We start from the raw sequence: 19,413 nt of genomic DNA on the forward strand, positions 1-19,413 counted from the left end.
ACCTCCTCTACAAATTTCACGATCTGATCGGTAAACATGATAGTCTCTTACTGTGGTAATGAAGTCAGGGAGAGATGTGTTGAGCCATGTTTCACAGACAAATATGATGTCGAATTTAGCCATATTTAGTAAGAGGAGAAATTCAGGTATTTTATTCACAAGGCTTCTTGCATTGAGTAGCTTGCATTTAAGGCCAGTTGTAGTTGGAATTGAGGTAGTTAGGGGCGTGCGTGCCAAGTTTTGAGTGATGGTGGGTTGGATGAGGTAGTGTTGCATGTGGAGTTGTGGGTTGTGTGACTTACTTTTCATACAATCAGCATGGTAGTCAATGTACAGATCCTTGTCTCCCTTGTCTAGACGTCTTTTGAGTTCATTGCAGAGTTCACGGGAGTGGATTCTTTGCAGTATGGATAAGTCTGGTCTTGAGCAAAGTTTTTTGTGGTTGGGATTGGTTTTTGCAATGGCATTTATTGTATGAATGAATATGTGTTTGCTGGACTCATTTTTGCATACAACTCTACAAAATTGTGGGGCCACCGAGCCTTCATTATATTTGAACTCAGGACCATCTCTGGTTATTTGAAAGATACCTTCAGGAGATTTTCCTTTGTGTATTTTGGTGTGGATTTCTTTATATAGACTAACTGTCATATAATAATTTCAGCAACCCATCACTCAGATTCTTTAAATCAGTAAACTTTATCTCAATGATCATCCTCCTTCAACTTGATGCCCATTTTGGAATTTCTCATTGATTATTGTTGAATTGGGAGTACTTTAGCTGATTTTTCACTTGGCGAAAATGGATACTAAAACTAAAGCACCATTTTTGGGAATATCAAGCCTGGATTTATTTGTTTAGAGATAAATATAATATGTTGGTCATTTATATATTTTTTGTATGTAAAGCAAATGTGATGTTTTATGAAATAATTATAAGAAAAAAAAACTTAAAATGGTTTTAGAACAAGGATGTGATTTGTGACTTCGTGATTTGAAGGTGTCTTCAGATGTATTTGTGCAAATATATGCCATAAACTTTTATTACAGTAATTTTGACATTTTACTAACAAGGCAAGAAAGAAGACACCATGTAAATATTCAAGCTGCATGTGTCTTTTGTATTCTTGGAGCAGCTGGTATTTGGGAGGGATTGATTCTATGGACAGTTCTACACTGAATACATGAATTTTTTATATTTCAATATTGTTTTAGGAAATCTTGAAGATGAACTCTACACGATCTGCTAGTGATACTGAAGAAGCAAGGAATTGCTGGATCAGATAAATTGCAATGGAGAAGTCCACTGAAGAGACATCAGAGCTATCATTATTGTCCGGTGGCTTATTGGACTTCAAGCCTGCCCACCTCAGTCATAGCATATGATGTTTCAAACAGAAAAAATATGTCAAATTATATTAGGCTTATGTTGCTTCTTAGGTACCTGATTTGAAATTTGCAACATAATTCCTTTTGTATAAAGGAGGAACGATGACTTTTTATAGTTTCTATTTGATCCTCTTTGCATTTACTTCGAGTAGCTTTGCCTATGGACCAAATCAAAGGGCACAGAAGAAAGGAGACATTATTCTTGGAGGATTGTTTCCCATTCATTTTGGAGTAGCTGCTAAACATCAGGATTTGAAATCTAGGCCAGAATCAGTAGAATGCATAAGGTAAGTCCAGAAAACCCCCAAAGTCACTCATCCCCCAAACTCAGATGCCAGAGGCCTTGAAAGTTTTGTGATTTCTGCAGTCTAATAGTTTTTCTGTTTTTTAAAAAAGCCACTTCCAGGCTTGTAGGGAAGGACCTGAAATCTTACTATGTCTCCCACACCTTGTATATATGGGTTTTTCTGAAGTATTTGACTGATCCCTTTTGAAGCAGCGCTTTCAGACTGATCTGGCTTTTTTTACTGAATTCAACCATACATGCAGATTTTCAAAACACGTGACTTACAAGATAAAATATACTTGCATTTGATATAAAATATTCAATTCAGCACAAAGAAATTTGCAATGGGGTTTGGTTGCCCTTAGAAAGCAGCCAGTACATGAAACTTCTCATTAGAGAGCATTCTATGTTTTGAGGGTGACTGGTAGGAAGCCTACTTCATGTGTAATTTGAGCCTTACATTGGAATAGTGAGCAAAGCTTAATAATGGTTTGTTAAATTCTTCATCCTTAACCCAGAAGGCACTTTTATTGCTTTGATGGTAGGCAGGAATATTTATGAAATAGGAGATTTAGAAGTAGGTTGGAAAGAAGATGCACCTGGCTTCGTGCACTTGTTTCTCTTTTGGTTCTTTTAAACTGTTCCTGGGTGCTTTGTTATTTTGCCTTTGGTTGAGGTTGAATGCCAGACTGGATCAGAACAAAGGCCCTCTCATTTATTTTTAACTATCCGTTTTACACATAGTAAAACAGTGTGACCTCAGCATGGCTAGAGGAACAAGGAGAACTGAATGTCTTATTGCTGAGGAGAATGCTGCACTGCCCTTGGAGGATCAGGTGTAGGATTTGGGATTACTTATAGCAGGGCTCCCCAAACTTGGCAACTGTAAGACTTGTGGACTTCAACTCCCAGAATTGAGAGTTGAAGTCCACAAGTCTTACAGTTGCCAAGTTTGGAGACCTCTGACTTACAGATTCCTCACCATAACTTGAAATACTAATGATCTTCATGCCTGATAGATGATTTTTGGGCTTGTATTTTCCCCCCTAATTAGCCTGTAACTCTAAATCTTGGCTAAGTTACCTAAAACATCCATCTATATTTGCTTCTCTGGATCATCATGATGGCCTCATCTGTGGCTCTTCTCTAGGTGCCCCACTAAATGAGGCAAGATAGCCAATCAGAGAAGAAAGGATCTTTTCATGAGTGGCATCTCAACATACCTTTTTTTATGGCCTTGTAGGTGCTGTGTGAAGACCTCCTCATTTTCATAGACAAAAGAACATGCTATTTTCTTAGTTTTTTTTAAAAAAACATTCTGGTTAATATGCTTTAATTTATATACTGTCTAGAGACATTTAAGTATTGCAACGCCTCCAAATATTATAAAAAATAACACACTGAATTGTACAATTCTATCCTGCAATCAGAGGTAATGATGATAAATTATTTAGGTTTATAAAAATAAAAAAGAATTGTAAACAGCACCTTAATGGCATTTCCACACTAGAGGATTGAATTTTGTAATAGGGAATGCAGTTCAGTGTAAACAAATGCAAAGTTGTATAAATTAGATTAAAAACCTAATCTCTACATGTGAGCTAATGAAGTCCAAGCTGCCAGTGACTAAGATAATTTCTGCACTAGTGATTTTTAACTTCTTATAGCATCGCTTAGCTGTGGTTGAAATGAAGTAGTCTGTTTGCTTAAGCTCTTAAATTTGGCATTAGGTGATTCTAGAAGATGTTATAAATAGAAACCACCAAAAAAAAAAGTTGTCACTGTTAAATTATATCAATATACAATGAACATGTCAACCCAATGTGTTGCTTGTTTAAAATTATGAATCCCATGCTAGGATTCATAAGAATTGAAAATAAAACTATTAATATTGTGATCAAGGTTTTGTAGTGATTTTGCTCCAATTTTCCAATGCTTTATAAGCAATCACATGGTCCAAGGAAAAGCTATAGAGACTTTCTATGTTCATGCTTCTATATACTCCAGAGCACCTTTTGGAGACTGAATCTGCAGGATTATTCAGCCCTAACTTTAATTCCTTAAATAAATATATAGTGGAAGACTACATATATTTTTGATCATAATGTCTCAAGGGTGGGGTGGCTCAGCAGTTGACACAGGTTCAAGACCCAAACACCATGTTACATGATGAGCAAGCATCTTCCACCCAGCTCCTGCAAACCTAGCAGTTCGAACGCAGACAAATGTGAGTAGATAGGTACCACTTTGGTGGGAAGGTAACAGCGCTCCATATGACCACAAATGTCTTTAGACAGTGCTGGTGCAATGGCCTCGAAACAGAGATGAGCATTGCCCCTATGGTCAGCAATAACTAATGGAGTAAAATCTGTAGAAATTCCTTCGCCTCAAGGGACTACTTTAAAATCAGTTCTTCTACTATGCTTATGAGTTTCCTGCATCATTTGATTGGTCATTGGGTGACACAGAATTTTGGACAAAATGGGCCTTAATATTCCGATAATATCTCGTGTAATACATCATGGATTGCCCAGAAAGTGGGATATCATATAAATGTTAAATAGTTATTTCTGAAAAATTCCACAAGGCAATGCTGAATATGAATAAGAACAATTTCTTGGCACAACATTCTAGACTATGCGTAATGCAATCATTCAAAACAAGACCTCTGTTTTGCCATTTAGTTAATAAGGATATGCTGTTAAATTGTGTCAGAGGTTGCTGAGAGAGGGGGGGGTTTCTGTTTTGTATGTGGTACAGTTGCCATGGTTGTCCATGGGAGGATCAAAACATCAAATTATGTTCTGTGCATTATTACCTCATCACACATATGACACGCACTCTGTAATTTATACCATTTGCTTGATAATGACATAATGCAACTGATGTAAATTGCATCATTTGCACACAATAACAGTTGTAATTATGATTTGTAATGGGTGCCTGTGTGAACTGGCCCTCTTTTTGGTTAATTGTTTTGAAATATATATATATATGAAATAAAAGTCCAAATAAAATGGACTTAGGAAGTGCTCTTCCATTCACCCAGAAACAATATATTTTCCTGTTTCTCTCCTCTACCTCTATATAAGACATTGTGCTTATTTTGATTTCTCTTTCTTGTTTGTAGGTATAATTTCCGGGGTTTTCGCTGGTTACAGGCAATGATCTTTGCCATTGAAGAGATTAATAACAGCCCAACTCTTCTTCCCAATATGACTCTTGGATACAGCATTTTTGACACCTGCAATACAGTGTCTAAAGCTCTAGAAGCCACACTGAGTTTTGTGGCCCAAAACAAGATTGACTCTCTGAATCTGGATGAGTTTTGCAATTGTTCGGATCATATTCCCTCAACAATTGCAGTGGTGGGAGCAACAGGCTCTGGGATTTCCACTGCAGTTGCCAATCTTCTGGGTCTCTTTTATATACCTCAGGTGAGCCTATGTTGTCTCTGTCCATTGCTAGAAATAGGATGGTCCTGGATAGGTGAGCTTGTTAATTACAAAATATTTCTACTGTTGCTATGGCAAGTTTCATCATCTCTTCTGTCAATTTCACAATGTATATAAAGTCTTAAAGAGCTAGTGTAATATTTCCACATGTTCCTTTTTAAAAAAAGAATAAATACCCCTTTTCCAATTTTGGACACAACAGTATTCAATGAGTCATTGTAGCAGTCTGTGCCTATATGTCTGAGTAGCCCTTAGATTCAAAAAGGCAACCATTATAATCATAGGATAATTTCTCTATAGCCTCTTTATTTTCTTATGCCCATATTAAAAAGCATTAATGCGCATTGTGTATTTACATCAGCCATAGCAATTCATTTTGCACCTTCCTGTTGAACTCTATATAACAACCCATAATGAGATATGATTCTATCTGGCCATTGATTTTCCTTAAAAATTTTAAAATATTGATTGTTGTGGCTGCTGTTTGGCCTAATTTTTAAAAAGCTAGTTTGATTGGGTATTGATTGGGTATTTGATCAGGAATTGGTTATGTCTAGTCTAGTGAAAATAAGGTCTAGGGATGACATGATAGCAGTGTTCCAATATTTGAGGAGCTGCCACAAAGAAGGGTCAAGCCACTTTCCAAAGCACCAGAAGGCAAGACAAGAAGCAATGGATGGAAACTAATCAAGGAGAGGCACAACCTAGAATTAAGGAGAAATTTCCTAACAGTGAGATCAATTAACCAGTGGAATAGCTTGCCTTCAGAAGTTGTGGATGCTTCATCACTGGAAGCTTTTAAAAAGAAGCTGGATAGACATTTGTCTGGAATGGTATAGGGTCTCCTGCTTGAGCAAGGGGTTGGACTAGAAGACCTCCAAGGTTCCTTCCAATTCTGTTATTCTGTTAACTGTTAACTGTTTGTGACTAAACTAGTTTGGATGCTACTCATATTTTAAATGCATGGCCTGAAAACAAAAGACCATTATCTGATTTAACTATCCAAAATATCCCATCTCTGGAGGGAACATGCCAGAACTCAAAAGAACAATCTGTTGTGATAATGATTGTCCCATCCAATAAATTCAAATAAATAATTTAGAATACTTTTTTCACATCTTTTATTTTCCCCCCCCCAAGCAAGTGATTATTTTAACTCTGAGTTTCAGAAATTCAAATTCAGCCCAATTTCTCTAGTTCTTTCAAAATATTTTCCCTTCTCCCTCTACATCAGGGGTGTCAAACTGGTAGCCTGTGGGCCGGATGCATCACACGCAGGCCATGCCCACTTCGACTCTGCAAAGGCAAAAAACATGCTATATCATGTGATGTCACGTGATGCAATCTAGTTTGACACCCGTGCTCTGCATATTTGCTCTATGTCAGTGATATCAACATACCTGTCTATATCTTGATACTATCAAGTCCCATCAAGTATTTACCATCATCTATAAAGGACTTTGCAGGACAACTTAGGCCAAATGAGCATTGGGAAAAGCCATATCGCCTTGTCAGTCCAAAAAGGAAGATTACAGTAAAAGACCAAGTATGAATCAGGACTACTTTTATTGCAGAAGCTATAGTAAATGAATCTTGCCAGTCTGAATGTGTTTCCCCCCTTGATCCCTGTCTGAAGTAGGGAGGGGGTCTGTCCCAGATATTACTTCAAACTATTTTACTGGGCCTCACGCAAGACCTCTTATCTGATCATTACCTTGGTAGCAGCTCTTCTTCATGTCCTTCAAGGCCATTCCTTAAGTCTTCTGCACTCCCAAGTAATATATCCATTTTTTAGCGGTTGCTTGTAAATGTGATTGGAAATTTTCTTATATATTGGGGATATTCTCAAAGTTCTGGATGGAAAGTTATTATTTCTGGATAGAAATAATCTGGCCATTGTTTCTAAGTACTTCTTTCTCTTTCACTGATCCAAGTAAGCCTCCTGATATAATGGAGAGCTGAGGATGATGAAGTGGGATCGTGTAGCAATTTAACTGGTGGAAGAAAAATCCTGGGATAAATGAGACACAATATGATTAGAGCCCACTTGAAGGTCTGCACTGAAATGAAAAATATCATAAATTACCATAAATTATGTAATGCTTGAACAATGGGAGAATATATGGAAGCAAGGTTTAAAATTTACATTAAATTATAACTTAAAAGAAAACTTCTGTAAGTTGATGTATCGTTGGTATTTAACTCCAGACTAGTTGTCAAGAATGTATAAAGGCATTTCAAATGAATGTTGGAAATGTAAATGTAAAGCAGGAACTTTTTATCATTTATGGTGAACATGTGAAGCGAAGAAATATTCAAGTAGGATTCATACCTTACTACATAAAATTCTTAAAGTGAATATAAACAGAAAACCAGAGACTTTTCTTTGGGGTTTAATGGAAAAAGAAAAAATGTGTAACTTTGATGTTATACATGTTGATGTCAGCAAGATTACCCTACGCATAGGAAGAGAAGGCCACCTTGATGCCTACAATGGACAAATGGCTGCAAAAACTGATGGAGTTAACAGAGATGGCTAATTTACTGTTTGACAAAAAAAATTCAAATACTTTTATTTCTACTTGGAAACTGCTTCTAGACTTTATGCTTGAGGTGGTAAAAGAATGAAACTTGGATTTTTGGTTTTACAGATTAGACAGATGTGTTCTTACAGAAATGGATAGTTTAAACTATTATGTAACAGTAAAAAGTTGAGGTTTTATGTTAATGTCTTATTCTACAGTACAGAAGGGATTTGGAAGTCAATGCCTTTTCTTTATTTTCCCCCTTTTTCTTTCCCTCACTTTTCTCTTCCCTTCTTCCCTATCTTCCCTATTATTTACTTTTGTACTTTCTTTGCTACATTATAAACTAATAAAAATAGTTAAACATGAATAAATTACCATAAATTACCAATTTACCATTAAAAACAACTCAATCAGTGTTCCCTGATTGAGGGAATACTTGTCCAATTTGAAGACCATTTTTCAGAATGATAAGAGAAAACTTTATCTTTCTCAAATTATGGGGTGTGTTTCCTAGGGAGTAATGTTTGGCTGTCATCATCAGTCCAGTGGATAGATTGATAAAGACACATAATCTCAATTAGGCTTTAAAATATTATAGTTATTAGAATGGAAATTCCAATCAATATCTCTTTCTGGATTAAAGAATCTTGAACTTTTTGTTTAAGGTGATCTTTCTACACGCTGCCCATGTGCACCACTGCATCTGTGAGCAATTTCTTAGTCACCTGCAAACTGCGCTGCTGATACAACATTTTTCCTTCTTTAATTAAGGATAGGTTCATGGGGTCACATCCCATGTGAAATGTTTCAGAATAGTTTTTACTTAAAAGTATTGCATAATAATTTATTTCCCTCTTTCCTTTTCCAGGTTAGCTATGCTTCATCCAGTCGGCTCTTGAGCAACAGGAATGAGTACAAATCTTTCCTGCGCACTATACCTAATGATGAGCACCAGGCCACTGCTATGGCTGACATTGTAGAGTACTTCCGCTGGAATTGGGTGGGTACCATTGCAGCAGATGACAATTATGGCCGGCCAGGTATTGAAAAGTTCAGGGAAGAAACAGAGGAGAGAAACATCTGCATTGACTTCAGTGAGCTCATTGCCCAATACTTGCCTGAGGATCAGATCCAACAGGTAGTGAAAGTCATCCAGAATTCCACTGCCAAGGTGATTGTTGTGTTCTCTAGTGCACCTGACCTAGAACCATTGATCAAAGAGATTGTCACACGGAACATCACCGGCAGGATTTGGCTGGCAAGTGAAGCCTGGGCCAGCTCATCATTGATAGCAATGCCACAGTTCTTTCATGTCATGGGGGGCACAATTGGATTTGCTCTTAAGGCAGGACAGATCCCTGGCTTTCGTGACTTTCTGCAAAAGGTAAACCCTAAGAAGTCTGCTAATAATGGATTTATTAAAGAGTTTTGGGAGGAGACATTTAATTGTTACTTACCAGAAGGAAACAAAAATTTCCCAGTTTTTTTCCACAAAGACCATGAGGAAGGTACTAGAGCTGGAAATAGTACAGCTTCATTCCGTCCCCCATGTACAGGGCGTGAGAACATCACTAGTGTGGAAACACCATACATGGATTATACTCACCTACGGATATCTTACAATGTGTACTTGGCAGTATATTCCATTGCTCATGCTTTGCAGGATATATACACTTGCACTCCTGGGAAAGGACTATTCGCCAATGGGTCATGTGCAGATATCAAGAAAGTTGAGGCATGGCAGGTAAGATTTGTTTTACTATAATTATTGTATTATACAGTGTCTGATATAATTTGCAGAACAGTTAACAGATTCTCACATAATTGACAGATTTGTGCTGCTATATGTATTAACATGCACAGTAGCCCTAAGTTTAAATTAAATACAATGTGAAAGATACCGAATCAGATTAATTTCCCTTGCATTTGGAGAGCACCCAATCTTCCTGTGTTTTTTTTCCTTATTTAAACACTCCCATCTGTTTTACAATCATGGGGGCAATGGGACAGATTCAAATGCTCTTGGTGCTTTTTATAACCTAATGAGTTAATAATAAGTACCAGAAAATCACTTCTTTCAATCTTCAAATCAGCTACATGAAGCTGCTATCTACTCCAAAAATCCTTATTTGAGAACAATGATAGCTTCAACGCAGAGTTCCTTAATCATAAGCAGTGTTAAACTATGGTTATGATTTCAACTTGTTTGTGTTTTGGATGGGATTTCATTCTCTAAGAACAATCATTTTAGCAGCTTGGGAGCATTTGATGACATTTTCTGTTGTGGTTTTGGTTCTTGATTAATCGTCTTGAGTGATTCAGATTTTCAGCGTAAAAGGCAAGCTGTTGATTGTTGATAATCACATGGGTCAACCCTATTTTCATCATTTGCTTGAGACAAGGCCTTAAAGCAATTCTTTTCATCCAGACACCAAAAAAGTTCCAGGCCAGGATGAAAAGATTTAAAGAGAGATGAGGTGAGGGAACTGGAAAGCAAAGGGAAAGAGGTAATATTTCCCAAAGCAGCTCTTAAATCTAAAGACTCAATAGTCAATCTGCATTTGTAATCAAGCCAACACCCACAGTCTGCTCAGTAAATTTAGCATTAGCCAATAAGCTCATGTAACTAACACATCTTCACTGTGTCAAATAGTTGGACTAAGTCACTAAGATCCTTGTTTCTTCAAATGCCTATAATTCCACATACTACATTTAGTGAACCTAGAAACATAAAACATACTGAGATTCATCCCCATATCACAAGCCATGCCATCCAATAACTCCTATCACTGCCATGTCTTATGCCACCGATTTTCACATAATTGGCTACCAGTTTCAATTCTGGATTGACTGTGTAATTAATGTTAGCATTGCTGTGGAAGTATATTGATAAGCAAAAGAAGAGAAAAATTGCTGCTCTTGAAGCCTGTGTTGATCTAAGTCCTGTTTGGTGAACTTAAAAAATTGAATGATTCTTTGAAGGGGCATAATGAAGGTATTAACACGGATATAGAATTTGGTTTTTTCCTTGTGTTCATTGGTCAGTGCAGTTGTTACTGCCTTTTATGCAAACTGTAGGAGTCCAATGAAGAAGATGTAGGAGCTATTCCATGCAACTAAGGCCAGATAGAACAGAGTTCTTCCATGATCTGTGTTCTTCCAGAAGATCCTTTGACTACTAATGGACATGAAATATAAATGCAGTGGGAGGATAGAACCGGTTGTTAAGCAGAAAACATTATTAGCATGAAAGATTATAGGTGAAGGAGTAGGATAAGGTGCTTTTCCAGTTTATTTGGGGAAATGTCTGGGAGTGGTCCATGCACATGAGTATTGTGTAAGATGATGAGAAGCTGATATATCAGAAGGAGGAATCTGAGGGCAAGTACCATTTGAAGGAAGGCTGACTGGTACACATGGCAGGGAGGAAAAGTAACAGTTTACAATGATGGGAAAGTATATGAACAGAGTAATCCACCTGTTATTAGAGCCAAATTAGTTAATTTTGTCTCATGGTATTTAATACTTGCATAAAATCTGTTAGGAATTTTAGACTGGAGAATCATTAGACCGCTATGACACCTGTATTATACTAAGCACTTTATTGCTCTTTGCCATCAATGTCTAAGAAGGAAGACGGTGCCCTTGAATATTGCCTAAATTCGTGCATTCATTTTATTATTGAATGTACTGCATTCCTTAATAAAAACAGAAAGTTTATTTATATAACAATTTAAAAATAGGAAATATAAAAAAGAATACAATTGATATGTTTAAAGTTAACCCAAAATTGAAAACCATGTTTCAAAAAATAAAAACAGCTAGATTGCTAAAATTAGACCAGGCAAAATGCAGTGTTGTTAATCATGAGGAATCTGGATTCAAAGACGGAGGCTTGCCATTCTGGAATATATCACATTCCTCGGATGAACAGGTGCAGTGTGTCTAGGAGTGCTCTTCATCCTCAGGTGTCAGTGGGCTCCCAGATACAGTTGGGGTGTGTTATACTGTTGTGTTGTTGTGACAAGGGTTTCAGTTTCATTCCAATGTTATTACCACATGGTTTCCATGAAACTATCTGTTCTGACTCACGCCCTTTTCCAACAAATCAAACACAATCCAAAGGGAACAGAAACCTTATAATGCTTTTGCAAAATAATTAGCTGTGATAAGCACAAGCCTTGCCAAACTGTGCGAGACTTGCCAAAAGATAACAGACAAGAAATAATTTGCAATACAAGAATCTTCAAATACAAACTCAGGATACTGGAATGTCCACGAGACTGGAGTTTCAAAACGTCTTTGCCTTCTGCAAAATACATTCATTTCACAGCTGGCTTTTATCTTCTTGAAGGAGGGGCCATTACCTTGCAGCCTTACTCCCAAGTTGCACGTGCTGTTGTAGCTGCTATTTCCTGTGAGCAATCCTGTCCACACACGCACTTGGCACAGGCTCCTTGGGAACCTCCTCATCACTGCTGCCAGCCCCCACAATCTCTGAAGGCAGCAGTCCACTCCCTAATGGTCCTGACCCATTATCTAAGTCCTCGCTCTCCTCAGCTGCTTCCGGCTAACCACAACACTATCCTTAAATTGTCATGTCAGGCCCCAAAAATCAAGAAAGATACAGAAAATTATTTCTGAGTAGTTTCTTTATTCTTCGCCTACAGAAACAATCTTCCCACACTAAAACAACTATGGTATCTGCCTAAACTTATTTATTTTATTTATTTATTTGATTTGTCAATTGTTTACAAGATAATAAGTACAAGTGTATACATAGTTGTGAATATATGAAATGGGTACATATAAGAAAAATAAAAGAATAAGAGAAACAATAGGACAGGGACGGTAGGCACGTTGGTGCGCTTATGCACGCCCCTACAGACCTCTTAGGAAAGGGGTGAGGTCAATAGTAGACAGTCTAAGGTTAAAGTTTTTGGGGTTTGGGGAAGAGACTACAGAGTCGGGTAGAGTATTCCAGACATTGACCACTCTATTGCTGAAGTCGTATTTCCTGCAATCAAGTTTGGTGCGGTTTACTTTGAGTTTGTATCTGTTGTGTGCTCTTGTGTTGTTATGGTTAAAGCTGAAGTATTCATTGACAGGTAGGACATTGCAATGTATGATTTTATATACCATGCTTAAGTCGGACCGAAGACGGCGTAATTCGAGGTTTTCTAGTTTTAGAATTTCGAGTCTGGTGGCATAAGGTATTCTACAACAGGTAGAAGAGTGGAGAACTCTTCTTGTGAAATACTTCTGGACTTTCTCAATTGTGTTAATATCACATACGTGATAAGGATTCCAGACTGATGAACTGTATTCGAGTATTGGTCTAGCAAATGTTTTGTATGCTCTGGTTAGTAGTGAGATATTACCAGAGAAAAAGCAACGTAGGATTAGGTTAACAACTCTTAATGCCTTTTTGGCTATGTAGTTGCAGTGAGCTCTAGCACTTAGACTATAGATGTACTCTGTGAACTTCTAGGAAGGGTCCATCTTTGGCCTCTTCCTGCCTACCATACCTTCCAATCTATACCCCCTCTTTGCTCTCCGGGAAGTAACCCCTCCCTCTTGGGATACCAGACTACATTCCAGCATAAAAAGATCCAATTGATGCCAAATACAAGAACTAGGTTAATGACGTAAGATACTAAGATCGCATGAAAGCTGTTTTAATAGCTGTGATGGCTACGAGTTGCTTTCCAGGCACAGTGGAATAGATTGTATGATTGAGTCTAGCACTGAAATGCAGGAGGAAAGGGCTTTTTCCTAAGGGGTTAGAGCAGTGGTAGGATTCAAAAAAATTTTTACTACTGGTTCTGTGGGCGTGGCTTGGTGGGCGTGGCAGGGGAAGGATGCTGTAAAATCTCCAGTCAGAAGTGGTACCTGCGGTTCTCTGAATTACTCAAAATTTCCGCTACCAGTTCTCCAGAACTGGTCAGAACCTGCTGAATACCACCTCTGGGTTAGAGGCAGATCAACCTTGAGCCCTTGGTTTGAAGAAAGAAGTCTAGGTAGAAGGCACCTTCCATACACCTTTATGGGATTTATCTGATAATTTTGCAGAGTATACTTTAATCTGACAAGATTCCTGATTATGGGGAACAGCAATAAAGAAGCTTATTCTGAGCAATCCATTGTGTTGTTCTTGATACCTTGTGCTTGATATGTTGCTATGAATCTTTAAAGGCTTGACCTTTCCAAAATCTGGGCTTCAGGATCCTGACCAAGGTGAATCTGGGTAAATTACTATGAAGGAAGCTGGCAGCATCTGGGTGCACTGACTTATATTGACTGGACTGGAAATTTTCCTTACAAAATGGAAAATAAGGCAGATTGACTTTATACCAGTCTTCATATTGTTAAACACTTGATATAGATAGCGTGGATTTAGACTAGGAGCCCCAACATTTCTGGGCATAGGGAATTTTGATAATATGTATATTCTCCTACAATGGCTATTAGCAAGAACATTTGCCTGGTTATAATGACTATCAAAATGACATGACTAGTTCCAAAACAAAAAGGCTCAATGGAGAAGTTGACAGAAAGATTACTTGCCTAATGTGCCAAATACAAGGCAGAAATGGATAATAACTGTGCTTTTCTAAACAAGTTAACAGAAGAAATGATTCCAAGTAGCCATCTGTGAAATAGTATCCATTTCACAGATGATGAACTGCTGATGCACACCTATCTTGAAAAATACATACATGCCACATCAGTAAAGGTATTCCCATTTTGTTAATCTGTAAATAAATATCCACCACAGAAGGAGCACAAGCAAAACATTACATCATTTTTTGCTTCATCTACTAGGTTGCATCATTCTGTTCTAGAATAGGTCATGCATCAGAGTAACTCAGGGAATTTCTGTGTCAAATCCAGGCAATTCCATCTCATTCAGAAAATCATTAATTGTATAGTTATGAATAAATGAGGGCCAGTGAATTAAAACTCAATCCTAAACATACCTTAATATGTTGCTGGATGATTTGCCTGCCCAGGAAGGACATCTCAACAATCTGTTGCAGATGGATTCTAAAAAGGATCAGTCTGCAATCTAGGTGTAAGCCAAGATCCCCCTTGGTCCCTGGGATCTCTTGTATCAACAACATAGTTTACCAAGGTGAGATTGTTGTACCTGTTGTGACCCCTCCTTTCCAAGAAAGAGCCTGGTTAAACTTATCCATAGTGAAATAATTCCCAGATTAGATTACTTCTATCTACTGCATGTGCTGTTGTCTTTTAAGGCTGTTCAGAAAATAGCAATAATTCAAAACAGAAATGATAAACCACTAACTGGAATCAGTTAATACTGCTTAAAAAAAACTCCTCTGGCTCCTTGTCTGTTAGGTTCTGGGTTTTTGGAGAACTGGAAACTTCAACTATCCATTTGTATATATACCAAGATTGTTTTAGAAGAGGCAAATGTTTATTAAGGCAGACAATTCCCTCAGGTATAGAATTCTCATTTTGAAGAGCCAGGAAAAGCACCAGGACAGACAAGATAACTCCTTATTGCTTAAAAGTCTGTGCTGACCACTTGGCCCCCATCTTCACCCAAATCTTCAGTAAATCACTAGAGATGTACTTCTTGCTTCAAACACTCTACTATCATCCCAGTGCCAAAGAAGCCCTCCATCCAGGAACTGAATGACTACAGACCAGTTGCTCTAACATAGTTATGAAAATCTTTGAAAGGCTAGTGCTGTCCCACCTGAAAACCATCACGGATCCGCTGTTAGATCCCATGCAGTTTGCATACCAAGCAAATAGATCGACAGATGATGGTGTTAATATGGCTCTGCACTACATCCTACAACACCTTGAATCTCCAAATACCTAAGTAAGGGTCCTCTTTGTAGACTTCAGTTCTGCATTCAATATAATCATTCCAGACATTTTTCTAACTAAATTAAACCAGCTAGTGGTATCTGAATACACTTGTTAAGTGGATTATAAGCTTCCTAACAGACAGGAAGCAGCAGGTGAAGCTAGGCAGAATCACATCTGATACCTGTACAATTAGCACAGGGGGGCCCCAAGGCTTTGTGCTTTCTCCACTTCTCTTCTCCCTATATACCAATGACTGCATTTCAAACGATCCATCTGTTAAAATACTGAAGTTTGCAGATGACACAACAGTGATTGGTCTCATTCAAGACAACGATGAATCTGCATACAGACAGGAGGTTGTACAATTTGCCTTGTGGTGTAACCGGAACAATCTGGAACTGAACACACTCAAAACCGTAGAAATTGTGGTAGACTCCCATACTACCACCTCTTACAATTCTAGACAACACAGTATCAACAGTAGAGACCTTCAAATTTCTAGGTGCTATTATATCACATGACCTAAAATGAACACATAACATCAAAAATGTCATCAAAAAAGCATAACAAAGAATGTTCTTTCTGCGCCAACTCAGAAAGCTCAAACTGCCCAAGAAGCTGCTGATACAGTTTCTACAGAGGAATTATTGAGTCTATCATCTGCACCTCTGTAACTGACTGGTTTGGTTCTGCAACCCAACAGGACAGACACGGACTTCAGAAGATAATTAGTACTGCAGAAAAAACAATTACTACCAACCTGCCTTCAATTGAGGACCTGTATATTGCCCGAGTCAAAAAGAGGTCTATAAAAATAATTACACATCCCGGACATAAACTGTTTCAACTCCTTCCCTCAAAACAATACTATAGAGCAGGGGTCCCCAACCACCGGTCCAAGGACCGGTACCGGTCCGCGGAACAAGTCCTACCGGGCCGCTGGCTTGTGGCGCCGCCATCTTTTGATGAAAAGTGCTTCCGGTGAGCTTTTCCAGGTAGAAAGCTCACCGGAAGCACGTTTCATCAAAAAGATGGCGCAGCGCGTGAGCTTTCCGGTAGAAAGCCATTTCCGAAAGTCAGAAAGCGCCACTTTTGATGAAAAGTGCTTCCGGTGAGGTCACCGAAGCACTTTTCATCAAAAGATGGCGGCGCCCAGCTGATGCCGGTACCAGGCCGCGGCGCCCAGCTGATGCCGGTACCGGGCCGCGGCGTAAAAAGGTTGGGGATCACTGCTATAGAGCACTGCACACCAGAACAACTAGACACAAGGTCAGTTTTTCCCCAAATGCTATTACCCTGCTAAACAAATAATTCCCTCAACACTGTCCAACTATTTACAAAGTCTGCACTACTATTACTATTAATCTTCTCATCACTCCTTATCACCCATGCTCTCCCAATTGTGACCATATGACAGTAACTTTGTTGCTTGTATCCTTACAATTTATATTGACTGTTTCCTAGTATGATTTGATTGCTTATGACTATTATTAAGTGTTGTACCTTATGATTCCTGACTCTTGACAAATGTATCTTTTCTTTTATGTTTACTGGGAGCATTTGCACCAAGACAAACTCCTTGTGTGTCCAATCACACTTGGCCAATAAAAGAATTCTAATTCTAATTCTTGTCTGCCATCTCCTTGACTGCCCCATGGAGCTACCTGAGTGACCGGTGGGCAGGAAAATGGGACCCATATATACTTTTTAAGACCCATGAATCTTTTTATGGAGAACATTTATTCAAGAACAATGACTTATTTGTTTGTTCAAAAAAGAAACACATACAAACAGCTTACATTTCTTAATCGGTTTCTTTTACGGCAGGCTTTATGTCCTAGCTAATTCTTCCTGCTTATCTTTCTGAGTTTTTCTTATCCTAAAATATATTCAGCCCTTTTCCTTTTCTCCTAATAGGATCACGGTCCATTAAATCTTCATTCCTATTCTGTTTTTCCTTGCTTCTTGACTTAAAGTGCCAATTTAAGACTCCTTCATTTTTAATGCTGCTTATTGTTCTTGTCTTATGATGTATGACAGCTTGGAAATGTTTTATATTGAAGGACTGGCTGCAAATATTGTTTATTTCTTCATGCAGTGTTAAACCCACATTTTATTATTTAAAACAGATCAGTGGATGGGCAGCTGGTAAGGTAGCAGTCATGCCAGGTTCTGACCCAGTGTTTGGGATGAAAACTTAGTGGTGTATGGCATGTGCGGAAGAGATTGGTAATGGGCAAAGGGCCCTCTTGCGTAAGCGGGCTATTTTGTTCTGTTGTTTAAATTATGAAGAATAAAGTAAGTCACTTTGCAAGTCATCCATGAACTATCTCATAGAGAGGCAGTCCACCTCTGCTGGTAGTTGAACTCTGTCACTGGGTTCATCTAATGAGAAACTCCTGCACTGCACGGTAATGTTCCTTTCTTTCAACATATTAATTTCAATAAGACAGGGCCGTGCTGTGTGTTCTAACATTTGCCTTTCCACAAATTAATGGACTTGCTTTATCAGGTGACAGAAGAATTCAGTATCAATATTGTTTTCAGTTTAGGTTGAAACAGATGGGGCCAGGATTTTAATGTTCAGATAGAAAGCCCCTCATCTAGAAAGGAACTCAGGCTAATGGGGCTGCCTCAGGAGAAAACACGTTAGTATCATTTTCAAAAAGTTTCCATACTGGGCATATTTATGAAAAACCCTAACCATTATATCATGTTTCACCAGAATTCTCCCCAGAAGAACAGATGAACTGAGCTTTAGGTCAGAAAGAAAAAGGCAGAGAGAATATGATTTCTTTGCATTTGAGAATAATACGTATATATACTTTGAAAAGAAAAAGGGAGAATATAAAATATTAGAGTAAATTGCCTATGAGTTAGAAAGGTCTTGAATCTTTATTACATTTATGTTTACTACCTTTTTAATTGCCTAGAGCTCAAGGCAAACCAATTGGTATCCTTCCCTTCCCCATCCTTATTCCCTCTTGGTCCTCACAATAACCTAGCAAGTTAGGTTGGATTAAGAAAGAAGGCCAATCTGCAGAAGGATTTTTTAAAATGTACACTGGTGTCTGATTATCTCATGTAACATGAACATTCTTCAACTTGTTCCTTTGGGCTGTTTTCCTTCATGTTTTGCTTTTTAAAGTGCTGTTTTTATAAGGTTGGAGAGGAAGCAATATTGTAAATTCTCTGTGCTTCCAAGACACGCCTACTGCAATCTAGCCACTTTATAACTCCTGTTGGTGGTAATGGTTTAACTTTAGGTGCCAAACCTGTTTTGTGACATTTTCCTCACTTTCTTCTTTGATCTCTGACAGAGTATTAGGAGCTTTCAGGTAGGAAAGTCAGTATCACTTTTTTAAAAAAAAGGATTTTAGGCCATTTTTCACTGAGCCCATATGAAATGGCACAACTACGGATAAGTAGTCCATTTTTACTTTGAAGCTTATGTTCCTGTGCAGTGATAAAGCTGTAATGGCAGTGTAATGTCCTAATTCCCTTATAATTACAGTACAGTACTGTAGATGGCTTGTAGTTTTTGTTGCTTCTATAGACAAATGCTAAGACAGAAACCAATAAATAAATTTGATTCAGAATCTGATCCAATTATTCTAGAAAAAGTAGGCATTGTGACAATGTATAACATTCACAATGCTGCAGGAAAATCTACAATATGTCTTTTAAAATGTTTGTGTCAAGTGTGAGAGAAGGAGTTGGTTATTGTTGTTTTTGGACTAGAATACACCCAGTTAGAAATTTTCCATCAAAGCCCTGGCTAAACTTTAAAGAACAGTTGGGGAACGGGGATCCAATTCTGTTAAAATGTTAAAAATGTTTATGAACAATGTTCAGTGCTTTCTCAAGCCTAATTTGATTTGATTCTAATTTGATCAGGAAGAAGTATTTC

At 38.0% G+C, this 19,413-nt stretch overlaps 1 protein-coding gene across 1 annotated transcript in view; it reads left to right on the forward strand.

The window, feature by feature from the left end:
- The first annotated feature begins 1,228 nt into the window (after nucleotides 1-1,228).
- Nucleotides 1,229-19,413, forward strand: part of CASR (calcium sensing receptor) — a 35,470-nt gene continuing 17,285 nt past the window's right edge. The window contains exons 1-3 of the mRNA XM_026675521.2: nucleotides 1,229-1,676; nucleotides 4,806-5,112; nucleotides 8,527-9,402. Of these exons, the coding sequence (XP_026531306.1) occupies nucleotides 1,492-1,676; nucleotides 4,806-5,112; nucleotides 8,527-9,402 (1,368 nt within the window). The 5' untranslated portion in view covers nucleotides 1,229-1,491. The remainder of the gene's footprint in view (nucleotides 1,677-4,805; nucleotides 5,113-8,526; nucleotides 9,403-19,413) is intronic.

This window comes from Notechis scutatus, chromosome 2, assembly GCF_049901735.1.
Source record: "Notechis scutatus isolate UNSWTSFEM ecotype Mainland chromosome 2, rNotScu1.2, whole genome shotgun sequence".
Classification (NCBI taxonomy): domain Eukaryota; kingdom Metazoa; phylum Chordata; class Lepidosauria; order Squamata; family Elapidae; genus Notechis; species Notechis scutatus.